The sequence below is a fragment of the Gymnodraco acuticeps genome, unplaced genomic scaffold, assembly GCF_902827175.1.
Source record: "Gymnodraco acuticeps unplaced genomic scaffold, fGymAcu1.1, whole genome shotgun sequence".
NCBI classification, from domain to species: Eukaryota; Metazoa; Chordata; class Actinopteri; order Perciformes; family Bathydraconidae; genus Gymnodraco; species Gymnodraco acuticeps.
The window spans coordinates 4,004,598-4,017,008 of NW_022989768.1; the positions used below are offsets into that span (position 1 = coordinate 4,004,598).

General features: G+C 39.1%; 1 protein-coding gene across 1 annotated transcript in view; it reads left to right on the plus strand.

The window, feature by feature from the left end:
* The window catches only part of cdh16 (cadherin 16, KSP-cadherin), a 31,569-nt gene extending 23,365 nt beyond the window's left edge, over positions 1-8,204 (plus strand). Inside the window, exons 13-18 of the mRNA XM_034218664.1 lie at positions 3,093-3,334; positions 3,429-3,559; positions 4,022-4,261; positions 6,607-6,723; positions 7,247-7,363; positions 7,564-8,204. Coding sequence (XP_034074555.1) covers positions 3,093-3,334; positions 3,429-3,559; positions 4,022-4,261; positions 6,607-6,723; positions 7,247-7,363; positions 7,564-7,664 — 948 coding nt within the window. The 3' untranslated portion in view covers positions 7,665-8,204. The remainder of the gene's footprint in view (positions 1-3,092; positions 3,335-3,428; positions 3,560-4,021; positions 4,262-6,606; positions 6,724-7,246; positions 7,364-7,563) is intronic.
* The last annotated feature ends 4,207 nt before the right edge of the window (positions 8,205-12,411 follow it).

Genomic DNA, 12,411 nt, shown 5'->3' on the forward strand with positions numbered 1-12,411 from the left:
ATGTCACGCAAACATGCAATATCTGCTTACAGTTTATCATGAATTACGTGCATGTTTGTTTTTTTCAAAAGGAAAATATGGTGACATCAGATTTTTTTTTAAACGTCCTTTTTAAACAAATGCAACAAGTTTGTTTTTTAAAGCGCTCTAGAAATAAATCTGACGTTGACCATGATTGTGTTAATATTTGTCATAACAGGAACGTTTTATAAAAAAAGAACAACATCCTGAAAACATTTTCATAATGTTTCTTGGAGAATGTTCTTCATTTGTTCCATTGAGGGAACGTTTTATAAAGAACATCTTTAATGTGTTACCCAACAACGTCCAAAACACATCCTTAGAATGTTGCAGGCAAAACGTTCCACCTTTGTTAACATATCACATTAAAGGAACATTTTATAAAACCCTTTATGTCATCTCAGGCCTCAATAACATCCTGAAAACATCCTCTGAATGTTGCAGTTAAAATGTTATGTCTTAGTTAACCTTAAACCTTATAGGAACATTATTTGAAAAAATAAACATCCTAAAAAGGTTCTTTGAACATCAGATTAAAACGTTTCTTTAAAACCTTATTAGAACCAATAGGTAATGTTAGCCAAAGTTGTGAGAACGTTCCCCGTATTTTCAAATTCTAGCGCACTCGAGCCGGTTTCTCAAACTTACCTACCCCACCTTTAATAGATATTAATTCATTAACTAAAAGTGTCACTCAAAAGTATGAATCTTTTAATCTAAGAAAACAAAATGATTTGAGAATGATGTTTGCAGAAAGAAGTTGTGTAACTTTGATCACTTTATTACAAAGAGATTTGTTATATAATAATAATAATGGATTACATTTTTTATTTTTTTATTTAGAGCACTTTTACAGGTGCTCAAAGCGCTTTACAATTACATATTACACATATTAGACATGTAAATGTCATTACTGTGGACATTACCCACAGGAGCAAATGCGGGTAGAGTGTCTTGCCCAAGGACACAACGGCCTGACACAGTGCTGTGCAGTGCATATGCTTAATTTTAACTCAGACAAATGCTTTAAAACTGTAGAATGGCGTATATAGTTGTGCTGTGATGGAATAAATATGATAGCTGCTTTTATAACGGATGAGCCATAATTTAAACATATTAAATGTTTTTTTATTTTTCAAGAGAACAACCTGGTGACGGTCCAAAATCTTTATTTGAAAGACAAATTTGATTTAAAGGGGGAAAAACATGGAATGTCAATAACATGTCAAATTAATTAGATAATACTTTTGAATACACAATGACTCAATTAGCTGCATGGATGTGGTCCAAGAGGTCATTCATAGTGACAAACACAAAGAGCAGTTATCACCTGACTTTGAGGTTCCCCTCAGCTTAAGGAAGGTTTTTAGGGTCTTTGTATGATTTTCCAGCCCACAATTGCTCACATTTTTGCAGCAGATAGCTTTTCTCATGAAAAAAGCTCAGACACCCACTGTTCAAAGCGTAGCAAGAATCTGTTGAACAAAGCGGCGTATTAAGCAGCTAACAAACCAGATATTCCCCCAGGAGTTGGTGCTGAGCAAAAATATGTAAAAATCTAACTAGTATTCATCAGGTTGAAACAAATATGACTCCAAATGAATAATGTTCCTCTGTATCTGCTGTATGTGAAAATGAGGAACTGTTAATATGCTTACCATATCCATATCAACTTAAAGGGTGATAATATATGTGTTTTGTTTACAGCTGATTTCTGGGGTCCAGGTTTTCAGTTTACAATAAATGAGTGTAATATATAAATAAGAAAATTAGGGACTTTATATTTAGTATGAAGATTGAGTTGAGGTTGCCGTTCACTGATACGGCAATCGTATTTAGCGGGAGAAAAATCCAGAACTAATCCAAAGTAGTATGAGCACGTTAAGACGTTGAGTAATAAAGTCGTTTAGATGACTACAGCCTCGAGAGATTCCATGAACATGCTCTGCTGCACGAAGTAGTTTGATGCGTCACTTCCAGTCAGCGGCACTCGTGCACCCTCCAAGGTCTGCGTCTCTTCTCCCTGGCAACAGAGACGCACTTCTGCCTGAGCAGCGTGATGTCAGGCAACACTGGTTTTATAATGTCTTGTTTATAGGCAAACAGAACACACTTCACACGCTTCACGTTAAAAGTATTAAAGAATAAGAATGCGATCCATCAGCCTTTAATTATCAATTTCCCCTTCTCAAATCTTTGAAATCTAACATTATTCTATCTTTAACCAATGACAAGTATTAAAATCATTGACGGGCTGTAGAACTACATGTTTAATCAGCAGGTCACAGTTACTGTTTTTGCTGTGTTTAAATCAAGATGTATACATTGAATTCCCTGTAATGTCATATATCATTTTTGTTAATCCAATGTTAACCATAAATCTAAGCACAGTAGGACATGATCTCAGTGCAGAATAATGGCAAATGTTTCATTTGTGACACCGTGAATCAATTTGCTCTTCGCTCTGTGATGGTGTCTGGCTCATAACGGAAAAACACAGCAAGAGCTGTTAAATCTAGTTTCCTTTGAGTCTCTATAGGGGACTGGACAATGTCCGTTGTCTGCAAAGAAGATACGCTGGTTCTCTTTAATGTGTGGGCGTTGAATTGAGGGCCTATAACTAGAATTAAATTCTCAGAAAATGTAATACTTTCCTCACATTTATTTCAAATGGTGAAACATTAAGCATATATAATGGGACTACTTTACCCAAAGAATAAGCATAATTTCCTACTTACCGTCAGTAGTATACCAATGTATATGTATGTAATTGGGCGGTGGTGGCGAAGTCTATAGGGACTTGGCTTGGCAACTGGAAGGTCACCATTTCAAGTCCCGGCAAGTGCTACCGAGGTGTCCCTGAGCAAGGCACCGTTCAAAATGGCAGCATACTGCTCCTAACACTAGGATGGGTCAAATGCAGAGAAACAATTTCCCCACGAGGGATTAATAATAGTCCATTTTATCTTATGTAGATAACTTGCTTTTATGGATTGCAGTGCATTGATGTTTCATAACTGATGTCCTGATTCATTGGGAATTACTTTCTTGTGTTTTATAAATGAACACAGGTGTTGGACTTTGAACGTGAGAGTGAGTACATCCTGGTGCTTAGCGCTCAGAACCCAGTGGCTCTGGTCCGAGGCCGATACGGACCTGCATCCACGGCAACTGTCTCCATCTATGTGGATGATGTGAATGAAGGTCCGATTTTGTCTCAGAGCCATTATGAGGTTACTGTCAGAGAGGGGGAAGAGCCAGGACGGGTCATCGCCACCATCCGAGGTTATGACCCCGACTCTCACCCAATCAGGTAAGCCTGAGACAATGAATATTTTATCAATAATTATCTTAATTCTGCTATAGTGTTTTTTTAACATGTGTTTTTACAATGTTGTTCTGTGCAGATATTCTCTTCAAGGGGACACCAAGAAATACTTTTCTATAGGGAAGTATTCTGGTGAACTAAAGACGGTGCAGGCCTTGGACAGAGAGGAGAACAGCACATACACCATGGAGGTCATTGCAGTGGATGGGCGTACGTTTATTTTCATTACTATAAAAACCACACATCCATTTCCAGTTAATTATTGACAAAATGTAATGTTATTATATTTCAAATATATAATTTATATCATTTGATGAGTGGATTATTATACATACAGTATAGTGGCTGTGGTAATTTTCCTTTCTGAATAATATTCAATAATCTTTACGTATTTTCAAATGTCCTGATAATAATTGACAGGAAAATACTAAAAAGACACAACTTCCTACACTAACACAAATACTGTAAGCCTATACAAATCCATTCAGACAACCAGATTCCTATTAAAACAGATGTAAAAGTAGAGATGCATGATAGTGAGATCAAAAGAAAACATTAAGAGTGCAAGAAAACAGAAAAAATAAAGACAATCAGGCAAGGAATGTACAAATACAGAATGTTCTGTATTTGTTTAGGGGCGCATACGTTCAACATCTCTTGTGCTCCTCTTAGGAAACTCTTCCTTGTCTGCGTCCACCCTGGTGACGGTCCAAATCCTGGATGTGAACGATAACAGCCCGGTTCTGGTTGGAGACTATTCCTGGAAGTACCTGTGCACGCCTCGCTGGGAGGACCAAGCTCTGGTGCTGGCCTCACGGGACAGTGATGGGCCGCAGCACGGGGGAAGACTCAACTTCTCCCTGCGCAGTGATGCCACAGTGCGACGTAACTGGAAACTAACGCCGATTAATGGTGAGGTGGACGCAGACTTAGTCAACACAGTCAACCCACGGCAGGCAGTGTTACTCTTTTTATTTAAGCTGAAAAGTGAAGACAAGTAAGGTCACATTGTATGGAGGACCTACTTTAGCTTAGGCAGGCCACCAAGGCTGAGATTAATTGTAGCCAATAATCAAAGTGTAGACATTTATAATACAGGTGTTTCAAGTATCAATATGCCCAAGTACTCTGGTGTGATGCTGTGTGCCAACACACTCTCAGAGCCAGCCAGAGAGCTGCTTAATGGATTCACTGCAGATATCAGACCAAATAAGAATCCTTAAATCCATCACGATTTCTAAATCAAATCATTCCATTCATATGGAAAACTTAATACATTATCGTGTACTTTGAGATGGTTTATGGACCAAGTGAAGTGCTAAGTCCAACTTGCTAAGAAACAGCCTGCTTTTAAATAATGCAAGGAGTTAATTTATTGAATAAGACAGGTTGATGTCATCCAGCCATGTAGTATGACGTTGCTGATAAATGGGTTTTTAAATACACCCTGTGGACAGCAAGTTTTCCTAAGTGTGCTAAATGTTTGAATTGTTATGAATAAAAATAGGAGATAGGACATCCATGAGAAAGATGTGCAAATTGCCCTGTTCCTTTTCTGCATCATTTCCTCTACTACTGCCCACTGTCTGGGAATATCTGTCTGCCTTTGTAAACTGCTAGCGTTAGGCACATTTAATGGAAACTATTTGCTGCATTGACGTCTGTCATTAAGTCATTCAAATAGCTCAACCACTTTCCTCTCAGAATTTTTTTATCTCCCACGTTCCCTCCCCTGTTCCTGTTGGTATTGATTGAGCCCGAGCTGTAATTATATCTTCTGTGTAATTTATTTGGCGTCACCGCTGGGTTCCTGCCAGCTAATGGAGGCTAAAAGAGGAATATCCCAGAATGCTTTGCACCTGGTCTCAGCCAGTGACGGACGTACCCATACATGTGTACTTGTACCGGTCTAATGGGTGCTGGTGCACGTTTTGCGTGACACAACCATAACCTCTCATGAAAAGAAAACGTGTGTGTGTGTGTGTGTGTGTGTGTGTGTGTGTGTGTGTGTGTGTGTGTGTGTGTGTGTGTGTGTGTGTGTGTGTGTGTGTGTGTGTGTGCGAGTTTGTGTGTGTGTGTGTGTGTGTGTGTGTGTATGTCTTCAGTCTTTCAGAGCCTCAAATGTACCATGTTTAAATAATTGGCAGTTATTTTCAATACAGTCATTCAGTTAACGAGGCAGCTCACTCTTATTCCACTTACATTCGCTCTTAATGGCTGTTCATAGAAGTGAGGGGAGAAAAAAGTGACACATCCGCTCTTAATGTAATGCATTTAATACCATTGTAATGTCAAATATACTTTTTTGGCATTACAATTATCCAAAATATCGCTTGGTAGGTAGTCACAGAACCAACCTTTGGAAATGTCACAGTAGAGGTGAAACAGTGCAGATAGAAGATAATGTACCAGCATGCACACGTCCTGTTTCCCTGAGAGACAAATGGAACATGAAGGGGACTGATGGTGAGGTGCAAGCATGAAGTTTAGGACCCCCAGATAAGAGTTCAAACAGAATGATAAAGCAGTTCTCTTTACTGGACAGGCTTTTACGTCATGCAGCCAGACGTGTGTTTTTGACTGATTTACAGAGATAAGATACAGAGTCATACGCTCCAGACCTCTCCATGCACTACTCCATTAATCCCTCCGATGCAGCGTTATGCATGTTTGTGCTTGATTTCTACTTTGCTAGAATACATTGTAAAGAAGTTGTTTTGCAGTTGACACCTACAGTATATGATGTAACACGTGTAGTGCACAGGAATGATGCCTTCTTTTTTTTCTTATGAGAAAACATTATGAAAGCAATATTGTTACACTGTGCAAGTGTTTACCAAGTACTATGTAGCATACACTTGTTTATTTTTCTAACAACCACGGTTTTTAATTTTGGCTTGTTGCTGCGGTTGTGCCTTACCTTGTTGTGATTTAAAGGTCCCCTATTATACTGTATTATAGGTCTCAGATATATACAAACATGTCTTGAAATACCAAACAGATCGTGCATTGTAGCATCCCATAAACCCCTCTGTTTCAGCCCTGTTTCAAAAGTGCTGATGCTCTAGGAGGAGATTCAGGTGATACGGTGGGCGGGGGTTACCTTGGTTGGTGATTGGCTAATGGTTACACAAGCCAAAAAATCATGATGACATCATAAAGTGGCCAAAATCTGATCAGCTCATTTTCAGATAGGTGACCAATAGGTGTCAATAGGTGACACATTGTTCATGTCATGTATGTGTTTTGTCTTTCAGATACTCACACCAACCTGTCCCTGAACATCCCGTACCTCGCCCCTGAGGTCTACACTGTGCCCTTCACCATCTCTGACAGCAGCTCTCCTCCCAGGAGCACCTTCATAAACCTGCCAGGTATTACCTGCTCTCCTGCTGATGAGCTAAAGTGAACACACGAAGGCTATGGAACAAAAGCGTAGGAACAATCGATAATGATCAACCCCTGTGTGTGGCAGCATGTCCCAGCACTGTTCTTGTTTAATAATGATGCAATGGAGCTTCACACCGGGCGTGTGATTACACAGCTCTCTTAAGACTCTGTCGAACAGCTGCTAACATCTTATATGCATAACCTAAAATAACGCGCAGGTTCATATGTACAGGTTAGAAAAAGCGGACATTATCTATATAAAATCTGTTTTCATATATATTATAACAAGTATAGTTGTACAGATAAACATTTAACTCCTTCCACTCGTCAACTTCAGAGTTTATATTAAATATATTTCTAAATGAATCTTCCAGTCATTATAAGCAGAGAAATGTTTTTGTTTGTTATTGGAGTTAAGTTCAGTACAGTAATAAAAACGGGCTATGAGTCGTATTTCCTGTTTACTCAAAACTACTCTGTTGTTTCACCCTTTCCCTCTCCTGTTAGTGACAGTGTGTCCCTGCAACGTCAGAGGGAACTGTAAAATGGCTGCCAAGCAGTTGCAGGGCATGCCAACTATCCAGTCTGCAGTGGGGATTCTGCTTGGCACTTTTGCAGTCATTGGTAAGTATACTATAGCTTAAACAACTTTGCATTAGCTCCATGAGAAGCTTTATAAAAGTGTTTTTTAATTGTTTCTGCAGGGCCTGTGTACTGCATTGCATTCAATGTTTCAAGGCTTTTGTGATACTGTGCCTATTCAATATTATTCAGACAAATAAGCATAAACATAATAATGTGGCTGAAAATCTTTTTTATTCCAGGAACTATTCTCGTTGTTGTGTTTGTGAGACTCTCCTACCAAAACCCAAAAGAACCGAGCAAAACGAACCAGGAGAGAGTTCCCCTGAAGACTTCTATCTGATTAGGATGAAACTGATGAAATTGTGCTTCCTGCTCACTGCCTTCGCCAAAGGGATCAATGTAACAATGTTGCTTTTAGGGCACTGAGTTCATTATCTGAATGTCTAAAAGTGAATGTATATTTCAGTTATTAGATCAAACGTCAGATGTTCTGAGCAGAAGTACAAGACATTTTAAATTAGCCTAGATGTGTAATTTGCAGTATGAAATGGTCCGGCCCGAGCATGGGACAAGATGTTGACTTGTGTTTTAGGTTTGTCTTTTGTATTGTTATAGAACTGTTTATTTGTTTAAAAATGATGCCTTTTTACTAGCACAGAGCAGTGGGGCCATGGGTTGTTATAACAATTTAGAGATTTCAGAATTAAGTCATAATATTAAAAGTAAAAAGCTACTTTATTTCAACGTTATTCTTAAAATGTTTTTTTGTCTAACCTTGGCCCAAATCCTCTCTTCATTCACACTGCATGTTTCTGTTGTTCATTCATGTTATACACATCTGGTGATGGAAGTATGATACTATAACTTAGATCTCTAATTATGATAATGACGTTGTTACGTAAAGAAACTTTTACATTTAATGAAATGCCTGTAAATACTGGGTTTTGATTTAATCTAATTCAACATGTACTTTAAGAACTAAACATGTAGCAAGTACCATAGCTGCATCATTTCATAATTCAAAATCTTCCCATCTTATTTTTGTTCTATTAATTGAATCCACGTATAACGGTATCTGTGGCCTCTCAAACCTGTAGATTCACTCATTCACATGTTTTCTTTCTTTTGTACCTGCTTGCTTTCACCTTACAACACACTTATAATCTAATGAGAAAGCCTGAAATAGCCCTGTGTTTGTAATTGTATTTGCGCAGTGTTCCAATCTCTGTGATTAAGGCTATATATATGCTGACCCAGAAGACCTCACAGGCAAGCAAAGCTTTATTCAGACAAAGGTGATGCTATAAATATCTCAACAATTGAAGGTCCGCTGAATCACATTCACCTACTGTAGCAGTGTCCAACAGAGTAATCACCTCTCATTCAAGACAAAGCCTGAATAGATGCTAAATACTCATCAATTAGGCTGCTGCAACAAAGGTTTAGTTAATATAGAATTACTTTTCATGTTTGACTGTGAGGAGAAAAAAGGAGCAAGAAATGATCCTCTCACAGACACCATATTTGGAACGTACTGTATAGACCAGAGGCAAAAAACATCCAACACAATTCTAGGTCTGAATTTATAGATGCAGATTGTTTTTGTCAACAAATGATCATTGACATTTTTTTTGTATTAATCTGACCTTTTTTTTTACAATATGTATAGTGTGGTATAAAGTCAAACAAGCAGAATAAAGACACAGGTATTTTTTTCATAGAAGTGGCTGAAGACCAAACCAGATCTTAAAGATGAGTAAATAGCTAAATGATAATGTTTATGGATGTTACTATTTGCTAACAAATTAACTACGATATAGGATGATTATGCAACAGTTCGGGTTTTGGCGGTTTTGTTAAGTCCGACAATTAATTATGGTAGCTTTATTTGCAATATGACCCTTTATTCTCTAACATGAAACCAAAACTAACTCTGACATTTTGACATCCTTTAATCACCCCTAAAAACCAATCTCAGCAGACATTTCAGCTCTTCATAGTTGAAATACTAAAGGTGATACTAATAACATTCATGATGGCTCTGTTCTCTTCAAGTGTCCCAGACAAAGTGTGACATTGAGCCGGCATAAATAGAACAAGGACCCTAAACTTAGATGGCTAACACGATCGACAGCCATAATCATTTTGATATACACAAGTGCTTTGACAAGCTGTATTCCATGAAAAATACCTATTAACCCTGATTAAATATCTAAAGAAATTGTATTATTATTATGACATTCACTTTCACATATTTGTTTCTATGTACTGCACACATTACACTAGTCCATCAGTAATGGACTAGTCAAAATGTACTGTTCTCTCAGTACAGTACGAAACAAATATTCAGGCAAGAATTCCAGATTGGAAATGATGATGACGTACACAGATGCAGGCCCTCATCTGTCTTAAGGCTGGAAGCTGTATCTTTTTTTATTTATATCTCAGCACAGTTGTTGAGATACATTCTATTCTATTCTACTGATCAAGCAGGCATAAAACCGAGGGCAACATACGGCATCATTGGAGCAGCAATTAGATGTCAAATCTAAAAATAACCACATGTTCACACTGAATATCACAACTACATGTGTGCAATGGGGGTTGCTTTCTGGATATTTTTGATATGCAGTGACTCACCAAATATACAGACAATGTTGCCGATAGCCTACGCACCCACTGCCCATTTATATTAGGCTATTTATATCTCCAGCTAGCCATTCCAATCAAAGCAACATCGCTCCAAGTAAAATAAAAGTACACTGAGAAGGACCCTGAGAGACATGATAGAGCAGGAAGAAAGGGATAAGCTTGCGACACAGGGTCAAGCGTTACATTTGGGATGTAATGAGCCTCCAACTTTAGCCTTGATGTGTTCCAACAGATCCTCCGAGGACAGAGATATTTCAGCTGAACGACTCGGGGTTCAAGGCCACAAAGAGAAATGGGGGCGACATTGCCAATCACTTGAAGTAGCTTGGGAAATGAGAGATAATTCACCACATAAGGACGGACACTCAGGGACAGTAACAGTGGAGCAGTGGACACTTTTCCCCAAGCGTCCGGACGGTTTTCCATTGCTTGGTTACCGGAACAGAGGAGTGTTTTTCCTAACCCTCCCTCTGTTATGAGTTTCTCCACAGCTTCGGCTATTTTAAGCTTGTTTTAAGATCATGTAGTTTCACTTTGGCTTCAAACTTAACAGTTTTCCCAGATTTAGCTGTCAGAGGGTTGCTCTGTATCAGTAAGTCTTCCATTATTATAACATGAAAACTTGACACGGGCCATTTTTCCACCGTAATCTTACAATAGCTATAGCAATAGTAATTATTTTATATGAACATGGATCACATTAATACTTGTATGTGTAAGGGATTGCTCAAGCCAATACATAATACATCTCTCTGCAGTTCCTGAAGTTTGAGGAGGTAACGATGGAGAAACTAAAACCTATATGAACAGAATATTCACACTTATGGCCCAGACTAACATGGACTCCAAATTATTGTTAATTGTTATTATTAGGTAGCTTTATAAGGTGATGATATGTTAGTCTCATATGTCCAGCCTAATTTTCAAGCAGGTTGTATTCACTGTCATGTCGAAAGTTGAAGAGGAGATCGAGAACTACTCATGTGCCAGGCCAGCGTTAGGTTATCCTAGCTTAGCATAAACATTCTTCAAAGATAAGAAACTTGACCTATCATACAATAACCTCTAAAGCTTGCTTTGTTATTTCGTTTTTGGATAATCATTTGTTTGATGTTTTAGTTTTTTAAGGGTTTATGTGCTGGACTATGTTTTGACCAGGAGCAGTAGCTTAAGCATCTGCCTGCACTTTATAGTCATGACAGTGGTATTGATATTTGCATCAAACCTTTGTAAATAATTGTGGGTACCACTTTACAATAAGAGTACCCTTATAAAGGGTTTACGAATAGTTTGTAATTCATTTATTAATTAGGTTGTGAACACTTTATAAATCATGAATAAGCTTTTATAAGACATGAGATAAAGAGGGCAACTGTGACCGGTTGCTTGCCAAATAGTGAGCCCACAGTTATCATATTGGCTACTTACTTCTTCTTCTTCATCAGCCAGCATCCTTGGTATCTGTTGCTCACTGAGTTGATTCTGGCTAAGTAGCCAATATAAAGGCCCTGACACACCAGGCCGATTTCGGCTGTTTTCGTAAGTCGGGAGACGAAGCGTGTCCTGTCGCCCAAACTCAATTTGGTGTGTCCCGCACCGTCGACCGTGACACGCCTTATTTGGACTGCCTGTCCCGATGCATGGCCGATTCAACATGTTGAATCGGCCATGCATAGGGTCTGGCAGTCGGACCAAACAATCACTCTGATTGGCTGTTCAGCTAGCGAATCAGTGCATGAGAAGCGAAACGGAAGTGAGGGACGTAAACAAACGATTTAAGAAGGCACACACAGACTGATATTCATTTTCATCTCATCATGGCGATCTGGAATGACGCAAACGAAGACTTGCTCATCACCTTGATGCAAACCCGACGCGAAAGTACTTACCCCCGTCAGGCAAACTAGACCGAAGAAGTATGATCGTATTGGTCTTATTGTTAGCGGGAGACATCCATCTGAATCCGGGCCCGGTGCAGACAAGAAGCCAGTCCTGCAGGCTCGAGGAGCTAGCATCACAATTAGCATCAGAACTAGCATCTCTTCCGCTGCAGCAACAACTACGCGACGACAACAGAGACCGTGGAGACAGCGGAGACCGAGGAATAAACGGAGACTTCGAGATTCCCCCGGGGACGCCTCGGCAGACAGACACGCATGAGGCAGTGACGAGAGGAATAGAACCGAGATCCGAGGGAACAAATATCCGCCATGTTGTTAACCAACTACAAAAACCTAGGGGTACGCAAAGATGATTTCAGTCTAGCAAGGGTAACAACAGCAGAGGTACTCATTAAACTGAGCGCCCTCCAACCTAACAAGGCCACTGGCCACGACAATATCCCCTCCAAATTCCTCAGAGACACAGCAACCGCCATCTCACCAGTCATAGCTCACATAATTAACCTCTCCATAAAACAGGGAAAAGTACCCAAA